The following is a 26632-nucleotide window of genomic DNA, read 5'->3' on the forward strand; positions in this document are numbered from 1 at the left end:
AGTCCAGGCGTGGACGCTGGACTAGGAGATGGTGAGAGAGGCTGGTGTTGAGATCACTCATCTCCAGACCCAGCACTGAAACGCTTTGGTCCAGAAGTAAAGGACTTTAAGGCAGATGCCTCGCCCGCATTAAGACATGGATCGTCTTGCAAGACTACGCAGGGACCCAAGGCGGACGACTCCGGCTGACCACAGGCCCAGCCTGTCCCTGCAAACATCAGCTGGCCCCACAGGAGACCGAGGGCCTCCACGCCACCCTGATTCTCATTTCTTAGCTGCCTTGCTTGGCGTCCGAGGCCTGGGGGGACTTGGGATTAACCCAGAGCAAGAATGGCTGCACAGACGGGGCTGCAGGCCGTGGCCCCAGAGCTGGAACCTTTGCCACAGACGCTACATGTGCACTAACCTTGCACGTCTACCATGGACCTGAGGGAAGCTGGACCGGTGAACCGGACCACACCCTTGTCCTCAAAGACACATGAATGATGTCTCTTCCATGGGCCCATGTTCCCACAGGACAGTGAAGGTCAACTCCAGGGTGGGTTCCTGAGCCCAAGAGACGGGTGCTGCCCCACGCAGCTGCTCTCAGGAGCTCTAGGTGGCCATGGAGCTCGCCCACACGCTGGCTGCTGGTTCCAGGACACAGAAGGCGAATTTTACCACCTCATCTCTGTTTCCCAGCGACGCTGGAATTCTCTCCTGCTCTGACTGTACCCATCAGACAACACACTGCCCTCGGCGGCAGGCAGCCTTGAGGGAGCCTCGTCCCAGGCCCTCCTGCTGCTGTTTTCACGCTGTGCTCCGCAGGGCCGCGAATTCTCCCGCAGCGTGAGCAGGAAGGAGGCCGAAACGCTGGACCTCCGGCCTCCACCGGCCCCAAGGGCCGCCTCGGGCGACCACAGCTGGCAGCACACGGGCTCGTCCCACCTTCCCGAGATTCACCATCTGGCACAAGCAGGGTGTGCAGGGGCTGGAGGGAAAACCCCGCAGGAATTTGGATTTTTTTGCTCCCAGAGCAGAACCCAGCCCTCCTTTCCAAACCCTCCCGCAGCAAGCGCAGTGTCTCACCTTGCGGACGGGACCCTCCCAGGCTCTGCCCCGGAGCCGGCATGGCTCGGGCATCCTAGGCTAACTCGATACTTCTTGTTGAATTGAATTACTGAGCGTTTAGGAAGCCACAGACAGATGTCGTTTTTCCCGGCGTCTTCCTGGTGTGGCAGCCCTGTCACCACATGCACCCACCCACGGACACGCTGCCCAGTGCGGAGGCAGGACTGTGGGGACTCGGGAGGCGGACGGGGCCTTCCCCGCCGGTTCCCTGGTCCCATCACTGAGCCCTCCGCCTTGAGCAGTGGCCGTGGGCCTGGGAGGAGGCCCGGGCCAGCGGATCTGCAGCAGCAGCGGCGGCGGCGGCAGCACCTGTAACTTACTACCGCGAGCTCTCTGGCCCGACTCAGGCCTCTGGAGTCAGCCTGAGGTGGGCCCAGCCATCGGATGGGATCTGAGTGTGAGAAGCACCGTGCAGGCACCTGTCAGAGCGGAGGCTGAGGGACAGTGTCAGACCGGAGGCGGGCCTGGTGGTGGCTGCTGGCACCGGCCTGGGCTTGAGGGTGACCAGTATTGCCTGTCGCTCTTTCTGAAGGCCCACAGGGTCCATCTTGAGAATCAACTGCCTCCTGCTGCTCAGGGGGCTGCACACCCAGCTGAGGGCAGGAATCAGAGGTGAGCCCTCACAGCTAGGGCTCTGTCCAGGGAGGAGGGAGGCAGTGTCTGTCCGCCCGGCACCAGCACCGGGCCTGCTGTGGTGGTGGGTATCCTGGGCCCTGTCAGCCCTCCCTGTAGCAGGTCTGCCCCAAGAGGCCCTGAGAGCCCAGTGCCCTTGGCAGGCACCCAGAGAAGGCTCCTGGCCGGGCTGAGGACGAGGCTCTGAAGACCGGTCAGTCTGACCCCTTCCATGCAGCACTGTGTCCGTGGGTCCCAAACGCTGCTGCTGGAGTCATGGGGGGAGGGAGCTCTTTAAAAATGCTGCTGCCTGGCTCCCACCCCACATTGCGATTCCTTGGTCTAGAGTGTGACCAGGCCCTGGGACTGCCAACACCCCCCGGGTGATTGCTGCCTGCAGGGAAGTTCCACGAGGAGCTAAGTCTTTTGAGGCCAAGACCTAGCTTGTGCTCCACAGTTCACAGAGCAACACGGCCCTGGAGGTGGAAGGCGGAGCAGGGAACCGGAAAACTGTGTGTGAATCCTCAGAGTCAGGGCAGCAAAGAGCTGGACCGGGCGGGGCAGAGGAGGGATGGGGCAGGCAAAGGTGGGCGGGGCAGAGCAGAGGTGGGCGGGGCAGAGCAGAGGTGGGCGGGGCAGAGCAGAAGTGGGCGGGGCGTAAGGCCTGGACTAGCTGGGGGAGATGTCAGAACTGGGGAAATGCTTGAAAATAACTGGCTGTGAATATGGAACTTCCTGTGAAATGGATTTTCTTGGACGAAGAGGGAAGGGGAGGGGAAAGGGAGAAAGAGGAGGGGGCGGGGTGTCCAGCCCAGGAACAAGACGAGATTTGCTCCCAAGCCTCTGGTCTCTGGAAAAGTGGGAAAAACACGAAGATGGGAGAGAAGTGCAAAGGGGAGAGGGAGGTCCGAGTGGGTGGATGAGGGGGTTCAGGAGGAGCTGTGACCCGAGGCAGCAGGGGGGAACCAGTGTGGGGCTCCTGGCAGGTCGACAGCTTCTCAGCAGGGCTGCCCTCCTGCATGTCCTTCCGTCCCACTCGTCCCTCTCGCTGGGAAGGGGAGGGGCAGCTCTGGTCTGGGGTCTGCCCTGGTAGCTTCCCTCTGGGACAGCGTCCCTGTGCTGAGTCCCTGGGAAGAGCCTTGCAGACAAAACCGAGAGACCCGCCAGCTCCGAGTCCCTGGGGCTCCTGACCGGGCGTGACCATTACCACGTGCTGGGGACATGCCATCTGCACAGCAGGCCCGTGGGTCACACGCTGTGGCCCTGGCAGCCCAGCTGGCACAGCAGCAGGCAGGGCCCGAGCCCACTGGCAGAGGGCACAGGACGGTGGGGGTGTCAGGCACAACCCCCCAATTCTGCAGTCAGCACTCCCATTGGAGCTGCTTTCTGAGAGTCAAGGTGGGGCCCACGGAGGAGCCACGGCTTCCTTCAGGACCCTCAGAGCTGCCGCCTGTCTAGCCCGTGGCAGGGGTTGCTCCCCCCATTTCCCGCCGTGGTTTCCTGTGGGAACGTGGTCCCGGGCTGGCCGCACACAGGAGCAAGTTGGTGAGAGATGGCGGGCTAGGGAGGCCTCCCCAGAGGGAAGGGGGCTCCGGGAGGGGTGCCGGGAAGGCCCTGCGGGAGGCCCCCGGTGCCCAGGAACTTTCCGCATCTCAAAGCACCACTTGGCTGAGACGGGCTTTGAGCAACCACGTGGCTCCTCAGCCGCGGGTGGTGTTTCTGCAGCGCCTCTGGGAGGGGCAGCCAGGACACCCTCGGGTCCTCAGCCCGCACAGGAATCGCTTCCACGCACCCTGACGGGTGGCGGCAGACGCTGGCCTGTGGGAAACAGGAGGGCGAGCTGCGGGTGCTCGGCTCCGAGAGCCCGGGGCTCCGTGCACAGCTGAGCTGCCGTGCCGGGCACAAGCAGGGCGAGGGGCAGAGAGAGACGGGCAGCTTGAGTGCCCCAAGGGGTGGAGATGCCGTCCGGGTCCCAGAGGGGACGGTGCGCCCCCCCCCCCCCCCCGCCCCCCGCAGCAGCGTGGCCTGTATCCTTACAACTCCCTCCCGGTGGCCTCTGACCTCTGACCAGGTGACAGAGGAGTCCACCCTCCTGCCTCTGGCTCTGGGAGCCTCTGTGCTCCGGTGGGGAAGGGAGTTGGAGGGGGGGCTGGTTCTGAGGCAGCAGACAGACCTCCTGCTCCCTCCAGCCCAGTCTCGCCCGCCCGCCGCCAGCCCCCTGCTCTGTGTGCCTCTGGGAAGGCCCCAGGTTTCCGCCCCAGGCCTGGCCCTGCGGCTGTTGCTGCACTCAGCTCCCCAGGCGCTGCCAGGCTTTCCAGGTGCTCAGCCAGGCACGGCCTCCAGCCAGAGCTCAGCCAGGTCACATGGAAAACAGCCCCCAGGGCCTTGCCCTGCCCCAGCCCCGCCAGCCTCCCTGTCCCGCTCCCCCCCCCCCCCCACACACACACACACATAGGTAGGATTGCTGTGAAACCGTTTGGGAGTGTGTGTGTGGCCTGGCCGTGCATCCAGACGCAGCTTCTGTAGGAACACAGTGCATTCCTGCAGAGCTGGGAAAACAAGCAACAAACAAACAAAGCCATGGCCACTCAGAGAAAAAGGGACATGAAAAGTCTGGAATAGGACCAGAGAGAGGCAGAGACAACAGGAGCAAGACAACCTGTGCCTGCCACGGCGGCCACGCCTGGCCCTCAGCTTCTGGCACTGGCATGAACAGAGAAACTTGATCCATTACGGAGTCATGTACAAACCGAACTTCGAAAACTGGCATCCTTCTCAGGTCTGTTCGTGGAGGGGTGTCATGGGAGGCCACTGAGGTCTGTGTAGGACGCACGGAGTGGGGCCGCGGGGCCGTGGGGGCGCGATGCCTGGCCTCCCGTCGCCTCAGGAGTCCCTTTCTGTCCGGTCTGTGCACTTGGAGGACGGGGCCTGCCTGAGGGCAGCAGGCGTCTTGTTCGGAGGGGGATAGGGAGGAAAGCCTGGCGGAGGGTAGGTGAGGAGGGGACTATGGGACACCAGCAGCGAGTGATGGGTGGCGAGCTTTAGGGGGTGCAGGGACCAGGCCCCACTGCTCAGCTGTGCATTTCCGAGCGAGCACCAGGCCCCCTCGGGGAGGGGCGCGGATGGACGGGAAGAACAGGCTCCCACGTGGATGCCTCTCCCCGTGAGGGCCCAGCCCCGGACAGACGTCAGCGCTGAACAGAAACGCACTGGGGTCATTTTAAATTCCTTCTTTATTTAAAAAAGCATTTTCTGGGTTTTAAAAACTTCTCCAGCACATAATTTTTCCTGCCCCTAGCACTTCTTTCCTGCCCCCCTCGCTCCCACTGCAGGTGCCTCGGCCGCGAGACCCACATGGAGACCACGCCATTGAGACGCGGGAGCCAGAGGGGCAGAGGCTCGAAGGAAGGTGGTCACTGGTCCAAGGAGAAGTTCATTTGCACAAAAATATAAACTGTGGAGGATGAGGCCAGCACATAATGTATGGATTGATCTACAATCCATATAAAAAAATAGACCCAAACTGTCACTTTACATTATACAAAATAATATATATTTTTTGAACAGCACTTACCCATCTGCACACACACACGTGCACACATGTACACGCACACACATTCACACATACATGCATACACTCGTGCACACACACAAACGTGCAATGCACACACACACGTGCACATGCACTTACAAGGTGCAGTGGCCGGGCACATCTGCTCCGGCCGGGGGTCAGTAGGCGAAGATGACGCGGTAGGTGACCTGGTGGCCATTGTCCCAGGCGTAGAGCAGCCGGTCCTTGGGGTTGTAGTCGATCTGGGTGGTGTAAGAATACTCGTTCTCAAACAGCAGCCGCGGCACGATCTGCGTGTTGGTGTGGGTGTCGAAGGCGTAGGAGATGTTGGCGTTGCGCTGGTTGTGGCTGTCCACGGCGTACAGCACCCCGCAGATGACAAAGCAGTGGCCGTACAGGTTCCGGCGGAGCCCCGTGCGCCACGTGGTCTCCTTCTGCGTGCTCAGGTCTGCGGCATTGAGCTTGCTCAGCACGATCACCTCCTGGCTGAAGCCCTCCTCGTCCAGGGCGGGGTAGATGAGCCACAGCCCGTTCTCGTCCACGGCGAAGTCCACGTCCGAGTGGCCCTGCCGGCCCCAGGGCGTGGCCTCCTCATAGGCCGCGTCGGGCAGCAGGGCCCAGGCGGCCACGTAGCGGCGGCGCAGGTCGTACTTGATGAGGGTGCGGGTGAAGGCGCGGCTGTAGTAGAAGGCGCCCCCGAACACCACGTGCCCCGTGCCCGCCCAGCTGTAGGGCAGCTTGTACGAGTTGCTCCAGCGGCCTGCGGGGAACAGGCGGGCTCAGCATGCGGTGCCCAGGGTGCGGGACGAGCAGGGGTCTGCACCCCGGTCTGTCTACTCCCCCACTTTCTACATTCACGGCCCAGCAGCCTCATCCGGCCCATAGAAATGGCTCTGGCCACTCGCCTCATGCTGCTCCAGGAGCCCAGGTTCGGCCCCAGGGGAGCGTGGTGGCGAGCTCTCAGGGCCGCGGGAAAGGAGGTCCTGACTCCAGGCTGCCCCCGTCCCAGGGGCGTGAGGGAGGGCAGACGTGAGATCTGAGGCCATGGGGGAGGTGGGGGGAGAAGGCCCCGTCTCGTGCACGGCACACCCAGGCCAGCGTGACTGCGCAGAGGATAGAGGAGGGAGAGCCGCGGGGCCCGCACGCACCCTGTCTGAAGTTCTCCAGGTTCCTGAACTCCACCAGGGTGCTGCCGTAGGAGGAGTCGGTCACGTAGATCCGCTCGTCGCTGGCCAGCGGGTCCTTCATCCAGGCCCCTTCGTTCCGCCCGTATGTGTTCTGGGTGGTGGGCCCCGTGATGGTGGACAGCGTGTCCTTGCACCTTCCTGAGGGAGAGAGAGGTCGGGTGAGGGCAGAAGGCCCCCCAAGCCTGTGGCTAGTTCCTCCTGGAGTCTGGACTCTGGAGCCGGCTCAGCCCCGAGTCACCGGCCCCGACGCGCTCTGCCTGGCTCCGCTCGGGCTCTGCTGCGCCCGTGCCTCCCGGGCCGCCGTCCCCAGCGCTCGCTGCCTCTACCTCCGACTTCTCCCCTCAGACCCGTCCCTGTGGGCCTCGCTGTGTCCTTTCCCGATGCCAGAACCTCTCCCTCAGCGCTGGGTGCTCCTCTTACAGGCACCCTGCATCTCGGCAGGCCCCCCCGCACAGGCCGACGCCTGGGGCTCGGTGAGGACAGGGCAGCAGGACGGTGCCCCAAGCGAGGACACTATGGTGGCCAGGAGCACCGTCCACGGCCCCTGAGCTGCCCCAGAGGCTCGGCCCAGGCTGTTTGGGGCCCAGAGACCAGCCTCTGGATCCTCCAGCCTGTGCTCTGCACGGGGAGCGGGCAGCGGCTTGCTCTGGGCTGGGCTCCTGCTGAGGTCAGTCTGCCTCCATGGGCCAGCAGCTCAGCAATGCCCCGCACGGCTCTTTGGAGCAGCCTGGGGCCCAATCGAGGCCTCGCAGCACGAGGACAAGCTGGCTCTGGGCCGAGCGAAAGCCTGAAAAGCTTGAATGTCCAAGACCACGCGTGATGACAGAGAGCACACGTGACAGGGCACACATGATGACAGGCACACGCTCATCGTGCTGCACCCGTGCGTCTGAGCCGACGGGGAAAGGCAGGTGGAGAGCCGGTGTCAGACTGCCAGCCTGGCAGCCAGACCCAGGACGCCTCACCGGCCGTCAGGGCTGGGCCACGGCAGCCCCGGGGCAGGACAGCTGCTCCCTGACACTCAGCTCCAGGTTCTCACAACTCCAGGCCACGCCCACTTCCAAGCTGCCCCTGTCCCGTGGCTCTGCTCCCCACCAGCGGTCCAGGAAGGAGCCCGTGGCCAGGACGGGGCAGCCAGGCGCTGCAAGCGGACGGTGGTTGTTCCTGGCTGACCCCGCAGTGGGGGCCGTTGGCAGGGTGCAGGCAGGTGGAGGGGCTTAGGCCCTGGCCGCACAGTGGAGAGGGACCCGTCCCCCTAAGACCATCAGCAGAACCACCAGCCGAAGCCTCGTCCCCCGACGGAGCTCATCTGCTCGACAATAAAATGGTAAAATGGACGTTCGAGTGGGAAGCACCTCCCTCCTGGCGCCCAGCAGCCAGCCGGGAAGCCAGGCGTCCTGTGCCCTGGGGTGAGCCCCCTCCAGGGAGGGCACTGCTCACATGCCACCCTCGCCTGGCAACGCCTGGCTCGGGGGGCCGTGAGGTGTCCAGGTGAGCCCGGGGCCAGGGGAGCTGCTGGGCAGGGGACTTAGGCAGCGACGAGGGCATTTCTGGTCTGGGTGCCCAGCAGGGTCCCTGCCCGGGTGTACCCCCTCCCCAGGCTGGTGCTTGGTGGGGAGACTTTCTCCCCAGATCACGGTCATGGGATTTCCCAGCCTGTGGAGACCCAGGCTGCCCTGCTGTTGTCACGCCGACTGTCTCTGCGCCTCCCGGTCTGTCCGCTGCCTGGGCCCCGGGCACAGCCGCTTCCTCCGGCGTCGCCCACGCAGCCCCCACCCGTGCCCACGGCCTCCCCTCCGCCTGGAGCCGGGCTCCCCCTGACGCTCATTCTGGAATTTCTCTGGTTTCAGTTTCCCCGAGGATAGGGTCGGCCTTTTGGGAGGTCGCACAGGTCACAGGTCGGGGACAGGATGTTCCTGTTAACGCCCAGCCCCAGTCAGAACCGCGCGCTCGCCGCCCGCCAGCCGCCGTCGCGCAGCACCCAGTGGCCGGGCCACTGCCACTGCCACCAGATGACGCCACGTGAGAGGCGCTGGGCCCGCAGCCCGGGAGGTCTGAAGCAGCCAGGCACAGGCTCGGGCTGCAGAGAAGGTTCTGGAAAGGGAATGTCACCCCCACCAGCGATGGGCACTCGACAGCGACGGGCAGTGAACGGCGACTCCAGAAACCAACCCGCACAGCGGCCTCCCCCTCGGGTTAAGGGAAAGGAAGATGCAGGAGGCGGCGCCGGCGGCGGGCGGGCGGGCGGGCGGGCGGTCCTGGAGCGGCCCCCTCACGCCGTCCCTCTAGTTGAACAGGGCGTTGACCAACGAGAGAGAATGTCCCCTCCCGCCCGCTCACCGCGGCCCTGGCCGCCAGGACACCACATGTGTCAGGTCCTCAGCTTCTCAGCCAAACTGCTGGAGGGAGCGGAGAGCCCCAGGACCCAGTTGGGGTCACACCAGAAAACCCACGAGTGGCAACCCCCAGGGAGGGGCGGGCAGAGGCCTGGGTGGGGCCAGGCCGGGCGGGTGGCGGAGACGGCGGCCACGGAAGGGGCTCCAGGCGGCAAACACCATCAGCCGGGTGAGGGCCGCGGCGGAGGCCCAGGGGCAGATTCCTGTTTCCGGGCAAACTGTCCCTCCACCTCAAGGTGGCTCGGTGGAAAAGGGGGCCCGGGTGCTCACTCCATGGCAGAAGGGACTGTGGGCGCTGGGCTCAGGGACTGCCCCCGGCCGGGGTGGCCATGGGCCTCCCTCAGGTCCCGGCATCCTGCAGAAGCTGAGCAGGTGCAGCCTCACACTGCCCATGCGGAGGGACGGCCCAGCTACGGCCAGCTGCCGCCCCCCACCCCCCGGCAGGAAGGGGAAAGAAAGCGGCATCCCCTGGGCCCCCACTGTGTCCGGCCGTCACCGGAGGCCTCACCTGCTGGGCCTCCGCAAACTCCAGGCCCCGAGACCCACTGCCACTGCCCACCGCACAGCCCAGGACAGGAAGCGCCGGGCACGTGGCTGCAGACCTCGCGGAGCCAGGCCGTGGCCCCCCTGGCTCCCATGCACTTGACCAAGGTCGGCCCTTCGGGTCCATGGACCCGGGTGCAAAGCTGGTCGCAGCCAAGGGCACGACACAGGCCCGTTCTCTGTGGCTCAGCCCGAGCTCCGGCTCCCACGATCGCGAGGCTCAGCCTTTCACCTGAGCGGACCGGCCAGGCAGGTGGCGTGAGCTCACCTATGACGTTCCGGATGTCGTCCTCCTCCGGGTGCAGGGTGGGGCTGGCGGAGGCTGTGCCCTCATCAGGGGCGGCCTTCCCCAGGGAGTCTGTCCTGACTGCGGTGGGAGGCACGGGGGACGAGTGTGTGTCCCCAGGAGCCACCGGCAAGGCAGCTGGGGCCGGAAGAGGAGGGGTGGCCGTGTGGGCCGCGGTGGTGGCTGAGGCCCGAGTGGGAGGTGGGAGGAGCGCCTCTCCCCTGGGGGCTGGAGGGACGGTGGCTGGCGGTGGTGTGGGGACTGGCTGGGCGGAGGCAGAGGCGGCAGGGACATGGGGGGTCGGGGGGGAGGCCTGAGGCCATGGGGAGGACGGGGCCATGGTCGCAGCAGCGCCGTGATGGGTGGCTGCCGGCCTGCGGGGCACAGTGGGCAGCAGGCTGTGGTGTCTCAGCAGCTGGTCCTCAATCAGCAAGTCCACTCCGCTGTCACCGCTGAAGAACTGGTCCTCTGGGGAGCAAACAGGCTCACGTGACTCGGGGAGAACGGCCAGCGCAGGACCCAGGGCAGACAACCCGTGGCGGGTTGATAAGAGGGTTTCTTCCCCCAAACGACGCACTGAGTCAGAGATGGGCGCTTAGAGGAAGGCGGGAGGGGGCACAGAGCGAAGGCCCTGCCCGACAGGCTTTCCCCCAGGACCCGGGCCCCACCCATCTGTCCACTCATCCCGTGTTTATGGCACAGACAACGGTGAGCAGAGTAAGGTCCTTGCCCCCCAGAGCCACCTAGTGAGGGACACACTGACAGTAGACACGGGCCGGGCACATGGCAGTGTATGGAGAGAAGCTGGTGGGTGCGGAGGGTCCGGGAGCAGCGGCAGGGGACCTGCGTGATGGGTACAGTGGTCAGCTCTACTCGCTGGAAGGGAGATGAGCAGAGGCCTGAGGACGTGAGGGAGCCGAGCAGCTGCAGGGAAGAGTGCGCTGGGGGAAACAGCAGCCGTGCAAAGGCCCTGGGGCCAGAACATGCCTGCGAGGCCAATGTGGACAAAGAGGAGGGTTCGAGGTGGGGGTAGCAGGAGGTGAGGGCAGAGGGACGTGGGAGCCAGTGGGGGGGCTTGGGTGCTCCATGTGGACTTCAGTTGTTATCCTGAGTGAAATGGGCGCGTGAGCAGGGTTTGAGTGGAGAAGGAAGGTGGGAGGCAGCTTTCCTAGGGACCAGAGGTGTGGCCCCACGGAACTGGTGGGTGAGCTGGTGAATCTCTGTTCATCAAGGCACCCGGGTGCAGGCCGCAGGCAGTGAGGCGGCATCGCGGCTCACGCGACTGACAAGGCACTTGTCCCCAAATACGCCCGCCTCCCCAAATCAATGACAAAAAGACAACAGTTAAAAATGGGCAAAAGGCTTATGACAGCAACTGGGTGAGCAGAGCTGGGGACGAGCCAGACTGGACCCTTCGGGGTGTGGGAAGGGGAAGGCGGGGAGGGGCACGGGGTTCAGGAAGCAGGAGAGACCGGGGACAGCCAGGGCTTCCGGGAGTCAGAGGCGGGAGCGCCGCGTGTCAGGCAGGCCAGGCCCGGGGAAGGGAAGGCAGGAGAGTGACTCCTCGCTGCCACGCGGTCTTCTGAAAGCCTGTGAGGTCAGGGACCTGCCCACGGCCCAGGGGGACACGGCTTCTCGGGGGACATGGCTGCCCACCCGGCCCCAGCCCTGCTGGCCCCACTCACGCTGCTCCTCTATGTCGTTCTCGTCTTCGGGGTCCTGGGCTTTGTAGTAGGTGATGCCCCGGATGATGGCAGGCTTGGAGGCCGGCCGGCCCCGCAGGGACACCTGCCTCTGGACGGGCTGCTGTGGCCGCACCAGCTCGGGCGGAGCCAGCGGCCGCGTCCGCAGGAGCTCGATGGAGTTGACGTGCTGGGACACAGTCTCCTCCCGCAGGAACCTCTCTTCATACTGTTCCTCAGAGGGACAGAGAGAGGCCAGGCCACCGGTCAGGATCAGGGGACACAGGGAGGCCAGGCCACCCGTCAGGATCAGCGGACACAGGGAGGCCAGGCCACCGGTCAGGATCAGGGGACACAGGGAGGCCAGGCCACCGGTCAGGCTCAGGGGACACAGGGAGGCCAGGCCACCCGTCAGGATCAGGGGACACAGGGAGGCCAGGCCACCCGTCAGGATCAGGGGACACAGGGAGGCCAGGCCACCGGTCAGGCTCAGGGGACACAGCGGCCAGGCCACCGGTCAGGATCAGGGGACACAGCGGCCAGGCCACCGGTCAGGCTCAGGGGACAGAGAGAGGCCAGGCCACCTGTCAGGATCAGGGGACACAGGGAGGCCAGGCCACCCGTCAGGATCAGGGGACACAGGGAGGCCAGGCCACCGGTCAGGCTCAGGGGACACAGGGAGGCCAGGCCACCGGTCAGGCTCAGGGGACACAGGGAGGCCAGGCCACCCGTCAGGATCAGGGGACACAGGGAGGCCAGGCCACCCGTCAGGATCAGGGGACACAGGGAGGCCAGGCCACCCGTCAGGCTCAGGGGACACAGCGGCCAGGCCACCGGTCAGGCTCAGGGGACACAGCGGCCAGGCCACCGGTCAGGCTCAGGGGACACAGCGGCCAGGCCACCCGTCAGGCTCAGGGGACACAGCGGCCAGGCCACCGGTCAGGCTCAGGGGACACAGGGAGGCCAGGCCACCCGTCAGGCTCAGGGGACACAGCGGCCAGGCCACCGGTCCGGCTCAGGGGACACAGCGGCCAGGCCACCGGTCCGGCTCAGGGGACACAGCGGCCAGGCCACCCGTCAGGCTCAGCGGACACAGCGGCCAGGCCACCGGTCAGGGTCAGGGGACACAGTGGCAGGCCAGGTGGGGCAGCACTGGAGCCCAGGCAACAGCAAGGACAGACTCAGCCTTCGTCTCAGAGCCAGGGCTCCTGTCTCTACCTCGTGACCAGCTCACTCTCCTGGTGGCTCCTCCGAGGCAGGGACTCGACCATCAGCCCACTCACGGATCAGGAGACAGGCACACAGGCTCCTGAGTAGGGCCGGGGCCAGGGCGCTCAAAACCAGGGCCCCGGGGCTCCCGCTCCTGAGGGCAGTGGCCCATCCAGGAGGTGGTGGGGGCCTCGGGGTGTGGCCCAGCCCTGCTCTCAGCCACTGAAGCCCCAAAAGGCCCCTCCGAAGAGGAGGCACGGCCTGTCCCCCCGGGGCCCGTCAGGCGGCGGCGGAGGGAGAGCAGAGCCACTTGGAAACCAGCCTCTGCCCCAGACGCCTGAGCCCGAGGGGCAGAGCGGCCTCAGAGTCACTGAGCGGCTGGCGGCCACCGCCTCGCTGCCCAGGAGGCCTCTCTGCTGACTAAGGTCTGGCCTGGAGGAGGCTGGGCCCTCCCAGCCACAGACACCGCCCTGGCTCCCGGCATGAAGAGACCGAGCCCTGGAAGGCAGGGGTCCCGGCTGGGGCCTGAGAGGCGCCCACTGCCCCTGCCGCCCCGCCTCCTGTCTCTGGCTGTCGAGGTGACCGGGGAGACAGGACCAGAGGTGCCAGGGCTACGTTTCCGTGAGCACCTTGTGAGGTCAGACGTGCCCTGTGTCTGTCTCACCACCGCTCTGCAGGCCGGGCCTGTGCTCGCTTCAGGGGGCGCCGGCCGAGCAGCCGTCTGGTCCAACGCCAGCCAGTCAGAGGCTGCGGGGCTCCTGAGACCACAGCCTCCGCAGGTCAGGCGGCTGCCCCAGAGCCAGGCTCTCCCCACGGGACCCACAGGCCCACAGCGTGACCCAGGACTCCGGAACCTCGTCCGCGTCCCCGGTGCCCGCAGGCCTGGGGACCCCTTGTTTCCACTGGACAGAGCTGCCTGACTCCAGTGCCGCCCCACCCCTGACTCAGACGCTGGGAGCTGCCCCCTGCGTTGTGCTGGGCCCAGGTGCCCTCTGCATCTCAAACGCCCCCGTCCCCCGGGGCAAGCCTCAGGCGCGGCTTTAATTCCGGGCTCTGAGGGACGGGCAGGGCTCGGCGCCCTCTGGGAGCTGCGGGGAAGAGCACGACCTCGCACTGGCCCGGCCAGAAAGCGTCACCCCTGCATTCCTGGCACAGGCCTCGGGCCGCCGTGGTTCCCTCATCCGTTATCCAAGACTCTGCGTGTGATTTCAGTTCCTGGCGTCTGGCTGTGCCCTCTCCCCGCCCGCGCCCAGAGCCCTCACCACCTCCAGGCCAGGACCTTCTTGGCAAGAGGCCTCCCGACTGTCCCCCCTGCCGCCCCCCCCCCCCCATTCTGAGAAGCCGAGGATCTTCTACAATGGTCCCCTCAGCCGGGCTCATTGAAGGGGCGGGTGAGAGAGGACGAGCCCAGCGGGCCCCTCCCTCGCTGGTCCTGGCTCTGTCCCCACGGCGGGTTGGGTGGACTGTGCTGACCGCAGTGTGATGACTGGGCCTTGGGGGGGACAGGCCTCTGCTGAGCAAGGAGGGAATCTGGGAGTCTGGCTGGTTTGCTGTTTGCCCTCAGGAAACCTGAGCTGGTTCACACCACACGATGCGTCACCGAGACCGCGGCGAGCTCAGAGCTCAGCCTGGCCGCCGGGGCAGGGCCAGGGGCGGCAGCAGCCCACACTGGGCAGCAGGCGGGCAGGGGCGCCCAGGGCCACGGAGGTGCCCCCAGGTTCTCTTCCAGCCCAAACATCCTCCCCTGGGTTCCGAGCTCAGACCTGCTCCAGGGGCCCAGGAGGCGGAGCAGGCACTGCCCAGCAGCAGCACGTCGGGCCTGACATGGGGTGTGTGTGATGGTTGAAGGAATATGATACTTCCCCAAAGCAGCAAGCAGTCGTCATGGGGCAAAGCCAGGAAACGAGAGGCCTTCCTCATCCCTGTTCTCTGGTTTGGAACGGGTTTGTTCTGAGTCACGAACTGGGCAGGGTGCAGGCGCCATACTGTCCACAGGGCTGAGCTGACTGCTGTCCTGCCCTCGGAGCACATGTGCCCGGTTCCCCAAACCGCGGCGCTGCCCACCCGGCACCCCTGAAGGAGCTGCTCTGCCTACGAGTCGCAGGCCGGGGGGATGAGCGACCCAGGCAGCAGCGTCCTATGGACAACGCCTCCCGGCCCTCCCAGGTGACCGCAGCCTCGGCCCTGCCCCGCCCACGCCCCGCCTGGCTGCCTGGGGGAGGCCCCTGCGTGGTGCACCTGGAATCCCTCTGCCGTCCACCTGGCGTGGCCCCAGGAAGCACGTGAGGCGCTGTCACGGCCGCCCTCCCGGGGCCAGCGCCTCCCCCCGCTGCCCTGGGCCTGGCGGCGTCTGCACCTGTTACCCGCTGGTCCCCAACTCACTCAGGTGGGCTTCCTAGTTCATGCTGTTTCTTGGTCATCCATTTAGGGGACAACCCGACACATTAAATGGTATCACGTGTCACCCCAGCACATGAACGCAACGTAGGAACTGAAGCCGGAGCAAACAGGTCGCAAATGGGAGGAACTTGAAACAAGTGGGTCATTGGATGTCGATCAAGTCGCGTCAGACAGTGTCCGTTACACGGGTGACGGTGTGCTGGGACCCCCACCGCCACTTCCCGCTGAGCCAGGGCGACTGCGAGCTCTCCTGGCTCTGGCTCCTCGCCGACCCGGCCCACGTGCCAGCGGAGTCCTGCCCTCAACACTGACCCGTGGCCCTCTCTGGGCCTCAGAGGTGCCGAGGGACGACAGGGACCCGGCCTGCGACAGGATGGGATGAGCTCAGTGCACCTGCCAGGCGCTCATGCTGGGGGAGGGACGGTACCTCGGGGTGGGCGTAGGCGGCGGCCGCGTCCCTCTGCAGGGCGGAGCCTGCCTCTGCCTCCGGGAGCCCGGCTGCCGCGTCCCGGGAGCAGTTCTTCCTGCGCTGGCCCATCTCGGCACGAATTCCTTCCACGTCCTCTTTGATTTGCTCGTTTTCCTTGGTGAGGTTTTTAGAAACTTCCTGAGAGAAAACATTTAAAAAGAGGGTTCATCACTGTGCTGAAGACCAGCAGGAGGTGCTGCCATCTGCTCAGAGCACAGGCCTGCCAGGCAGGCGGGACACCGGCCCAGAAGCCATTGGGCCCTGAGTGTGTCCAGCCCTGCGCTGAGAAACCATCCAGGCCCCAGATCTTGGGTCCCACATCCCAGGCCCCAGATCCCAGGCCCCAGATCCCAGGCCCCACATCCCAGATCCCACATCCCAGGCCCCACATCCCAGATCCCACATCCCAGGCCCCACATCCCAGATCCCACATCCCAGGCCCCACATCCCAGGCCCCACATCCCAGGTCCCAGATCCCAGGCCCCAGATCCCAGGCCCCACATCCCAGATCCCACATCCCAGGCCCCACATCCCAGGCCCCACATCCCAGGCCCCACATCCCAGATCCCACATCCCAAATCCCACATCCCAGGCCCCACATCCCAGATCCCAGATCCCAAATCCCACATCCCAGGCCCCACATCCCAGATCCCACATCCCAAATCCCACATCCCAGGCCCCAGATCCCAGGCCCCGGGTCCCACATCCCAGGCCCCAGATCCCAGGCCCCGGGTCCCAGGCAGTATTTCTGGTGCTTGGCTCCAGCAGCCCCCCTAGAGCCTGGCTTTCCCAACCTAATTGTGTGATTAAGGTCAAGTGTGACAGAAAGAAAGGCACTGAGTACTCCTGGGAGCTCGTCCTGGGGAGGGAGGAGAGGACACCCCCACTGGAGGGAGGCCACATGCAGGGGGAAGAGGAGCTCTGGGCATGGCACCTGTGAGTGCACAGGGTCCAGGAGGGGCGTGGACCGGGCAGCAGGGGCCCTTCCCGAGGGGTGGCGCTGTGGGGTCTGAGTCACGGGGCAGCTGTGGACCGGCTCCGAGGTGCCCTTTCCCCCCTCAGTTTAGAGCCCTGAGCTGCACTGCGGTCCACATTGTCCACTCTGGCCGCTTCTAAGGTTCCCACGAGCCTCTGAACTGCCCACACTCTGTCCTCTTAGGGCAGGGATGGCGAGCCTTCTGAGCGCGGTGTGGCAGCATTTGGAAAAACCCTAACTTAACTCTGGTGCCGTGTCACATATAGACATTTTTTGATATTTGCAACCATAGTAAAACAAAGACTTATATTTTTGATATTTATTTTATATATTTAAATGCCATTTAACAAAGAAAAATCAACCAAAAAAATGAGTTCGCCTGTCACCTCTGACATGCGTGTCACAGGTTCGCCATCGCTGGCCTAGGGCCAGGCCGTGTGCAGGGGCAGCCAGCAGGTGAGGTGGAGCCGGATTTGCTTCCTGTCTTTCTTTGACACACAGACGAGGCAGCCTGCGGTGAGGCTGTGTCCTAGAGGGAAGTCAGGAGAGCCCGGGGGAGGGGGGGGTGGCGGGGGGGGGGGCGCGACACAGACACCTGGTGTGGGCTCCGGCCGATCCGGCCACGTGTGGCCGTGGGAGGGCTCAGGGTCCCCCGGGCACAGGCCACGCAGCCTCTCTGACTGCACGGAACTCACTGTGCGGACAAGAGCCCGTGGGAAAGAGGTCTTGTTTCAGGCCCAGAGCGAGCCATCTCTCTGGGTGGGTCACGCCTGACAGGGTGGGGGCGGCCACGTGCCCCCATTAGGAGAGTGGATTCCTGGCCCACGGCTGTTGCCAGACCAGCGTCCACATGTGAACGGGGGAGTCCTGGCAGTTTCCCTGTGGCTGTTACGGTGAGTCAACCAGTCCATGTGAGTGGCTGTGAGTTTTCATAGAAGGTTAGAGCTGGCCTGGACCCCACAGCTCAAGCCTAACCTTTCATTGCAAGGTGAGGACATGGAGGCCCGGAGCAAGGAGGCGATTTGCCTGAGGACCTTTTAAAACAAGTGGCAGAGGAAGAGCCGAGAAGGTGGCGTAGGAAAACGCCTGCACTCGCTGCCTCCCACAACCACGTCAAAATTACAACTAAATACAGAACAACCAGCATCCAGAACTGCCGGGAATCTGGCTGAATGGAAGTCCTACAACTAGAGAATTAAAGCAAGCACGCCGAGACCGAGGAGGCACAGACTGGCTGGACCAGCACCCACGGGTGGCATTTTTTAAACAGGAGGGAGATTGTCTCTGCGGAGGCTGCCCGTGAGGCGCAAGGGGTCCAGTCCCCACCAGACCCCAGCCCAGGCTCCCAGAGCTGGGAAGAGAAGTCCCCATGACTTTGGGCTGTAAAAGAGGGGGTTGGGGCTCAGTGACACAGAGGCTGCTGGAGTTCTAGGTGTTCCTCTTAAAGGGCCCCACGCATGAACTTACAAGGTCCCTCTTCCTCTGAGCTCCGGCGCAGGGCAGTGGCTTTGGGGGGCCCAGACAGGTACGGGGAGGAACTGGACTGTCTGGCATCAGGGTAGGAACTTGGGGCAGCTTTCTCCCAGATGAAGGTGCTCACAGGGGTCATTGTTGCTGTGCTGGGACCTCTCTGGTTGCAGGGCTGACTGGCAGGGGTAATATCTGTTTGCTCCGTCCTGGTGATTCCCAGAGACCCTGGCCCCTCCAATTTACAGCCCGCCCAACCTGTTTGCAGTGGCCTTTGCATATGAATGGCCTGTCCTTACTCAGGCTTCAGACTTTGCTGAAACCTCTTAAGCAAGCTGCAGCTGGTGTCAGTGTGCCCCATTCCTATCAGCAAGAGGCCCGAGACCCTGCAGTAGTAGGAGCCTGTCTTGCTCCACAGCTGGGCTTCACCTGGGCACCTCCATGCCCAATACAAGTAGTTCCTGCGGGGTGGCCCCAGGCAGTGGCTGACTTTACCTCCCTGGAGGTCCCAGAGCCGGTGCACCCAGTGAACAGCTTCAACCATAGCCAATTACAACTCTACATGTCTATACGCGACCACTCAAGGGGCAGACCCAGTGAGCACCAAAGCCCCACTGAAGCAAGTCCTGCTCCATAGGGGTGTCTCCTGTACAGCTGCTCTTCCACTGTAGTCGCCGCTGATCCTTACAGCCAATTGGCCTGGAGGTCACTTCCTCCTGGCGATGCCAACAGCAATCAAGACTCAACTACAAGGCAGTGCACACAGCCCACACAGGGGCACACCTAGAGCTCCCAGCTCAGGTGACTGGGGAGGCTGAGCCACTGGGCCCTACAGGACACATACTTCACAGCCACAGGAGACATAGCAGCTCTACCTACTACATGGAAGCAAACACAGGGAAGTGTCAACATGGGGAGACAACAAAACATGCCAAAAACGACAGAAATGGAAGAGAGCAAACTTTTGGATACAGAGTTCAAAACCATGATTATAAGGTTACTCATGGATCTTCATGAGACTTTCAATGATCTTAGTGAGAAAGTCAAAGATATGAAAAAGGACCAATCATAAATGAAGCCTACACTAACTGAAATAAAGAATCACTTTCAGGGATTCAACAGTAGAGTAGAGGATTCTGAGAATCCTATCAACGATGTGGAATATGAGGAAGCAAAAAACACCCAATCAGAAGAGCAAAAAGAAAAAAGAAAAAAAAAATGAAGATAGTGTAAGGAGCTTCTGGGACAACTTCAAGAGTACCAACATGTCCATTATGGGGGTGCCAGAAGGAGAAGAGAGAGAGAGCAAGATATTGAAAACCTATTTGAAGAAATAATGACAGAAAACTTCCCCTACCTGATGAAAGAAATAGACATACAAGTCCAGGAAGCGCAGAGAACCCCACACAAGAGGAACCCAAAGAGGCCCACACCAAGACACATCATAATTAAAATGCCAAGGGTTTAAGACAAAGAGAGAATCTTAAAAGCGGCAAGAGAAAGACAGTCAGTTACCTACAAGGGAGCACCCATACGACTGTCAGCTGATTTCTCAACAGAAACTTTGCAGGCCAGAAGGGAGTGGCAAGAAATATTCAAAGTGATGAATACCAAGAACCTACAACCAAGATTACTTTATCCAGCAAAGCTATCATTCAGAATTGAGGGTCAGATAAAGAGCTTCGCAGACAAGGAAAAGCTAAAGGAGTTCATCACCACCAAACCAGGATTACATGAAATGTGAAGGGTATTTTTTAAGAAGAAGATTAAAAATATGAACAATAAAATGACAGTAAATACATATTTATCAACAATTGAATCTAAAAATCAAAATAAATGAGCAAGAAATCTAACGAATAAAATAAACTGGTGAATAAAATAGAATCAGAGATATGGAAACATGGAACAGACTGACGATTCTCAGAGGGAAGGGGGAGGGGCGAGAAGAGATTAAGCAAAGATCTTACCGATGGACACAGGCAGTGGGGGTGAAGGCTGGGGCAGGTTGGGAACCGGGCGAGGGGCAAAGGAGGACATCTGTAATACTCTCAGCATAAAGGTGAAGACACAACAACAAATGGCAGAGTGGAGCCCGGCCCCGGCCTCCTGGCTCCTGGCTCCCTAAGAACTCAGCCAGCTCTTGCACAGCTCTGAGGACGCGGCGGGGACAGGGAGGGTGTCCTTGCTGCTTGAGTCGGTCCAGAGGCCAGCAGCAGGTGCCACCGCCAGGAAGCTGGTTAGAGAGCCTGTGATCCGAGCTGCCTCCCGGCAAGCCCAGGCGCTCTTCGTGCGGAGGGACTGCAGCTGTCTGAGCCGGGCAGGGGCCTGAGCCGGGCAGGGGCCTGGGCCGGGCGGTGGGGCCTGGGCCGGGCAGGGGCCTGAGCCGGGCGGTGGGGCCTGGGCCGGGCAGGGGCCTGAGCCGGGCGGTGGGGCCTGAGCCGGGCAGGGGCCTGGGCCGGGCGGTGGAGCCTGAGCCGGGCGGTGGGGCCTGAGCCGGGCGGGGGCCCGGGCCGGGCGGTGGGGCAGGCCCAGCTGCCGGGAAGGACAGAAAGGTCCTGGTGGATTCGACGGCTGTGCCTCGGTGCGCACCTCTGGAGAGCGGCCCAGCGTCTCTGTGGCCGCGGGTCTGGTGTGACACGCTGCATCACTAGTGCACTCTGTGAGGGGCCAGTGGTCAGCCAGGCCAAGGAGGCCCCGCTCTGTGACGTCCCCCCTGGGAGGGGAAGCTTGCAAGAAGCAGATGAGCCACAGGGTCCACCCAGGAAAACAGCGAGTCAGATGACGTGGCCGATGCGGGTGCTGACCCTCCCACCGTCAGTGCACATCCTGGGGGCATCGAGGTGTGTCCCTTTCCTGCCCACAGGGCCCAGGGCTCCACTGGGCACCCCAGTGGCGTGGCCTCAGTCGCCTCATTACCCACACAAGGCTCACGCTCCTGGCAGCCTGAGGCGGCGTTGCCATGTGCTGGCGGGGCCCCCATCTTGGGTCGCTGGGCCCCTGGAGGCCCCCGCACTGATCTGTAGTCCTCGGTGCCCCTCGGGCCGGCGAAGGGCCCGTCTGGGTTTGCACAGGGCAGGATGGAGGCAGCCCGGCCCCCAGAGCCCAGAGGGCGGCAGAGGTCACCCCTCACGGGAATAGCAGAGCCTGTCCACCACCTAAATAAATGCCAGGCTGCAGTGGCATCACCCATCAGCCGCCCCCAGTCAGCCTCGCCCTGGTCTCCTCCCTGGCTCAGTCCTCTCCTACCCAGGGCCTATGTGGGGCACTTCTCAGGGGCTGGGGATGGCCCCCACAGACACTCTCGATCTCCCCTGGCAGAGGGAGGCCCCATGACTTCTCCTCAGGCTCTTCCCCGGCACAGCTGGGGCCGTGACGAGTACGGCGTGTGCGGCTGGGTCACGGGCCACGGGCCACGCGGTGCTGTGGGGGCCTATCTGGCGGGGCGAGCGTCCCCCTGGTCCCTGCTGAGGATCCCTGGGCAGAGCAGTGTGCGAGGCCAGGAGGAGAGCGACAGGCTGGCATAGGCCACGGGCCTGGAGGCCTGGGCAGTCTGTTCTGAGCCCTTGGGTGAGGCCCAGCAGGGGCAGGAAGGTATGCACAGAACAGGTGCCAAGTGCTGGGGGCCTGTGCACAGGACGCCCCTCGGGAGGGAGGAAGCGTGAGAATGAGGCAGGGTTGCCGGGCAAGGGGACTGGATGTGGTGGCCCTGGGGTCCAAGGCTGGTGGAGACTGTCTGACCTCGCCCAGCGGCGGGACAGGTGTGTGCATGCCTGGCTGAGTCTAAGCCAAAGTGTGGGGACCTGGGGAAGGTGAGTGGGTAGAGCAGGAACAGGCGGGTGTGCGGAAGGTGCTCTTTAGAGACCAGGGGCGACACCGGCACAGGCAGAGGCGGCCTCTTGGCGCCCCACTGGACAAGCAGGAGTGATGACACCTGCCTTCTCCCCAGGCCTGGGCAGGACAATGGTGAGGCTGCAGCTTGGCAGCTGTGGGCGAAGCGGAGGGAGGGGCCCCTGGGGGCAGGGAGAGGGTGGGGACCCGAGCCATGGAGGAGCCATGCTACCTGGCAGCTGGAGCCCCAGGCAGGCAGGAGGCTGTGGGCCCCGCTCCGGAAGCCGGTAGGGCCTGGGTGAAGGGCGCAGGCTTCCTTGTGGGAGTGACGTGAGCCAGCGTGGGGCCCCTGGCCCCCGGGGGAGGGCTGGTAGCTCAGCCTGCCCTCCCCCTACTCCAAGCCCTCCAGGACCCATCGAGGACCAGGTGGGCAGGGACAGCCACCCCGGCGGGCAGCTGTCTCCAGCCCCCAGAGCAGCGGGTGTTCAGACTGTCAGCACAGGCAGGACGAGGCCCCGTCCCTCTGACCACAGCTGAGAGATGGCAGCCGGCCTGGGCAGAGCCGCCAGCTGCCGAGGCCAGCTGCTCCCCAAGCAGATGGCGGATGAGCATCTAGCCCGGGCCAGGTGCTGGCTGCGACCTGGGACCCTTGTGCCCTGGAGCACAGGCCTCTGCGCTATAGCCACAGGGGCATACGGTTCTTCTGTACGGAAAAGAAGGCGATATTACGTTTCACTGGTCCCCTTGGTCACCAGCAATGTGTCTTCTGTCAAAACACTGGGAAGTTCGATACACTTTGGGCTTGGTCAGGTGAAGACGTGGAGACCCAGCACGCTCCTTACCTCCTCCAGTTTGTCCACGCGCCCCACCAGCTTGCTGGTGACCGAATGCAGCTTCAGGAGGTCCAGGCCGTAGAACGCGCCCTCCAGCATGTCTATGATGGTGGCGAGCTGCGGAACAGGGCAGGTTAGTCTAGGGCTAGGCCAACGGGCCAGGGCGAGCCCACAGGGAAACCCCAGGGACTGAGAGGTGGCCTCAGAGGTGGCACTTGTCTTGGCAGCCACGCAGGCAGACGCAATGCGTGAGTGTACCCGCCTGCGGGGACCCTGGTGAAGCTCCCTCGTCTGTCTTTCCTCCTAGGCTGTCAGTCCTGTCAGTCAGCACAGCACCTGCCCGGCGGGGTCTGTGGACACCCAGTGGGGTGGCTGGAGCCTCAGTACCTGTGCATGCGGCCCTGGCACGCTGCCCTGGGGCGCCCCCCGGCCTTCGGAGAGCCCTGGAGGCAGCGTGTGTTCCTCGCACTGAGAGCACCGGCCCTGGCGGGAAAGTGTCTTGGGACCCCACTCTGAGGTGCAGCTGGCAGGGGCACCGAAGCCTAGGTCCTCCAGGGGAAGGAGGACGCGGCCCTGGCACATCCCGGGCTGGGGGGCAGGCGCGGGCAGAAGGCAGGTGCTTCGCCGGAGCCTCCTGCTGAGGCCCCCAGCACAGCCTGCTGGACGCCGGTCTGCACCTCTGCCCCGCCAGCTCCAGCCTTGAGTCAGACAGAACCTGTGTACGGGGTCTCCGTCCTCCCACCGGCGCCGGCAGCGACCCCAGGGCCGGGCCGCGGAGGCGTCGGTTCTCTGTGCTGTGATGACGTTTCGCTTCCTGGTAGGAAGTTTTCTGCCCGTCCCAGGGGCCCCAGCGCCCCATCCGACAGCCGGGAGGTGCCTTCGTCCAGAAACGAGCTTCAGGGCAGAACTACGGCTCCGAGGGGCGGGCTGAGCGGGGTCACTCGCTGCCTGTTAAAGGCCCCTCTGCCGATGGTGCCGACGACCGCCAGCGGCACGGTAGGGCAGTCACTGCGCAGCACGCGTCCGGGCGGTGCCCACACTCTCAACGGCCGGCCGTCACCAGCGCTCGGGCCGATCCACCGGGAAGACGTTCCCACTGTGCGTTCAGGGGACTCGGCCAGACAAGGGAGTCACCGCAGTCAATGATGCAAGTGGTGCCGAGCGATGACCGGAACCGTCGTCTGACTCCCAGACCCAGCTCCTCCCACCGCCCGGCGGCCGGAGCCAGACGAGCCGCCCCGGTGGGCCTGCGGGCCACGTTTAGCTGCTGGGCCTGGCAGCTGCCCCAGCCCGGCCTCCCTGGTTCCCTTGGCAAGATGGGCAGACTTGGCTCTCACCAGCCCCTTGGATGTCGGGGCTGAAAGTGACCAACTGCGTAAAGGCTAAAGCAGGTCCCTCACTCAAAGGCCTGCGATCCCCAGGCACCCCCTCACCCATGGCATCGCCCCACCAGGCCCCACCTTCAAGTCGCGGCTGTCGGCCTCCCGCAGCTTCTGGAGCCTGAAGTCCCCCTCGCAGGGGTTGAGGGCGGAGGGCGGAGCGACGCAGGCGCACTTGCAGGATGAGCCGGAGGTGATGGTCTCCACGGTGTAGAAGTCCTCCTTCCGGGAGGCTCCGGCGTTGACCCTCCTGCAGGCGTCCTGGCCCAGGGGCCTCACCACACATTTGCACTGGCAGTCGGAGCCCTCGGACACAGCTTTGACCTTGTCATAGTCTCCCAGCAACTGCACAGACAGACAGAGCGCGTGGACACAGGCCCCTGAGGACCGCTCGGCCGGAGACCTCAGACGCCTGACCGCCCTCATGGTCACCGCAAGACCGCCTGCTGGCCGCGACCTTTCCTTGCAGGCACCGCGTGCCGCCGCCTCTTGTCCGAGGAAGCTGTGTGTTTCTTGGGGGCCTCAGCCTTTCCTCATTTTAAGGGAAAACCAGTGAGCCCCAGCATCCTCCCAGCAGGCCTTGCCCCAGCGGGAGCCCAGGTTTAGAGTAAAGAAGGAAAGGAGACCAGCCTGCTGGGGCCGCTGCCCACACTCGGACCTGAAGATGCTCCTTCCCATCGCCACTTACCACCCTCCACTCCTGAGCGCCTCCCGGGACCGCGCTGGGGGCCCATGCGCCAGGCAGAGTGCAGAGGGAGAGGGCGCGCCCCGCGCCCCACGCCCTGCGCCCCGCGCCCCGCACCCTGCGCCCCGCGCCCCGCACCCAGCGCCCAGCGAGGGGGGGGGTGGCTTGCCCAGGGCCACAGCCCACAGTGCACCAGGAAGACTTCGAGGAGGGGGTGTTTGCGCTGGTCTTCGAAGCATGGGTTAGATTTGGAGAAAGGGAACTGCGGGAGAAACTGGTAAGGATTCCTCTGTTTAAGGATTGAGTTGGCTCCTAGAGCAGCTTCTGGGCCCAGAGTCCAGGCAAAGCTCAGCGCGCACTGGCAGCCTCTCTGCTCCTCCTCAGTCTGCCAGCTCACAGGGCAGCCTCTGGAGCCCCCCTGCTGGGGGAACAGGCTTCTCCCAGCTGCTCTCCAGCAGGCCCTGCACCCCCAGCACCAGGCTCCCTTCTGGGCACCGAGAGGGGCTCCTTTCGTCCAGTTCGTGACCCGCTGGCAGGCCATGAGCTTGTGGGGGAGCCTTCCTGGGTGCTGGTGGGGAACAGGCTGTCATGTTTTTCCTGCAAAGGGTGGGTTTCTTCTAACACTAATTTTTTCAGGGCTGTGATCAAACCCAGTGGACGAAGGCGTCATAGTTCAAGGTGATGGAGCGGCTGGGCTGACCGCAATCACCGCCTGCCCTCCGCTCCCGCCCTGACCGCACGGAGACCCCTGCAGCCCTCCCTCCCGAGGTTCGGCTCTCAGGAAGCTTTGCCCGTGGCCCCGCAGGATCCTGGTGTCAGGCGCTTCTGTCTTTTTAATGTCGGGGTCCGAGTGAGGCTGAGGGTGGGTACGAGGCCTATGTTAGCATAGCTATGAAGGGAAGGCCAGGAGACCCGTGTTCGCTGCGAGCCCAGTGCAGGCTTGTGGAGTGCGGGCAGCTAGCGGCTCGGGGTCCGTCCGCCACGGGTCATGGAATAAACAGCCCCGAGATCCCCGAGAGGAAAGGGGTCTGTCCCCCTCCCCCCCCCCCCCCGCACCCCGCTCTAACCCTCGCCTGATGGTCCTCCGCTGAAAACTGGGACTAGGGCGTGAGGGCTGAGCCCTGAAACAAGGACAGTCCTTTACTGCCCACATTCACCCCATCTTCTCCGGCCTCTCACTCCTGTGGCGGAACATCTGCCAGGGGTCCCGCCACCCGCCTCTGCCCAGCACGCGCCAGGTCACATTCCGGCTCCCACAAACAGCCGCACAGACCAGAGGGGTCTCCTCCCAGCCCTGAGCCAGGGTCTCCATTCTTCCCCTCCCTCCTCTTCTCTTGGTCCCATCGCCTGAAAGACCCCGACTTCGAGAGGAGGACCCACGCCCCTAAGGAATCATTTGATGGATGAGAGGTAAGTGCCCTCCTGGCCTTGGCCCACCTGGTGCGGCAGGCAGGTGGCCAGACGGCGCTTACCTGAGACAAGACGTTCTCCTGGTTGTCTGCCTCGTTCTGCAGGGTCTCGGCCTCCGTGGGTGCCACTGTCTGCGCGGTAGGGGGCTCGCTGGTTCCGGCAGGGGCCACACCCAGAGCCAGCCAGAGAACCAGCAGCAGAGGCTGGGCCATGAGGGCGAGACAGAAGGGGCTCAGCCCGCGGTCTGTCTGGGGACGGTCCAGCGGTGACTGGGCCAGAGAGTCTCCTGGCTGGAGTCCGAGGGCGGAGCTCAGAGGGCCTTCCCCCACCGGGTGCAGCCAAGCGCGCGTGGCCCAGGCGCCCCTGAGACCCTGGTCATCTCCGTCCGGATGGGCGCGAGCAGCCCTGGGCGCAGGGAAGGGGGAGGGGACCCGGCGTCCTCAGGCGGGAGGATGGGGTCCGACAGCAACGGCGGTGCACCGGGCAGCAGCGGGCAGCCCGAGGTCGCCCAGCGCGGGCTGCCGGGAACCTGGGGAGCAAGGACGGGCCGACTGCTGGGAGCGGACCGGGCGAAGAGCTCGCAGAGGGA

General features: G+C 64.2%; 1 protein-coding gene across 2 annotated transcripts; it reads right to left on the bottom strand.

The window, feature by feature from the left end:
* Positions 1 to 4937: 4937 nt before the first annotated feature.
* OLFML2B (olfactomedin like 2B) lies at positions 4938 to 26632 on the bottom strand. Of its 2 annotated transcripts, none has more exons than XM_036344367.1 (8): positions 26106 to 26632; positions 24030 to 24293; positions 22579 to 22686; positions 15424 to 15603; positions 11391 to 11616; positions 9688 to 10173; positions 6442 to 6618; positions 4938 to 6053 (listed from the first exon to the last, which is right to left on the bottom strand). In XM_036344367.1, exons 1-8 carry the CDS (start codon positions 26253 to 26255, stop codon positions 5452 to 5454), a joined length of 2193 nt encoding a protein of 730 aa, XP_036200260.1. In that variant the 5' UTR covers positions 26256 to 26632; the 3' UTR covers positions 4938 to 5451. The 2 variants fall into 2 exon arrangements, with proteins under 2 accessions (XP_036200260.1, XP_036200259.1); XM_036344366.1 differs by having other exon boundaries at positions 11391 to 11622.

This window comes from Myotis myotis, unplaced genomic scaffold (genome assembly GCF_014108235.1).
Source record: "Myotis myotis isolate mMyoMyo1 unplaced genomic scaffold, mMyoMyo1.p scaffold_m19_p_18, whole genome shotgun sequence".
Classification (NCBI taxonomy): Eukaryota; Metazoa; Chordata; class Mammalia; order Chiroptera; family Vespertilionidae; genus Myotis; species Myotis myotis.

Coding starts and splice junctions, on each gene's coding strand:
- OLFML2B (XM_036344366.1), bottom strand. CDS start 26,255: ATGGCCCAGCCTCTGCTGCTGGTTCTCTGGCTGGCTCTGGGTGTGGCC. Junction 11,623..15,423: donor CCGCCTACGCCCACCCCGAG/GTACCGTCCCTC, acceptor TGTCCCTCTGAG/GAACAGTATGAAGAGAGGTT. Junction 6,054..6,441: donor CCTGGAGAACTTCAGACAGG/GTGCGTGCGGGC, acceptor TGTTCCCCGCAG/GCCGCTGGAGCAACTCGTAC.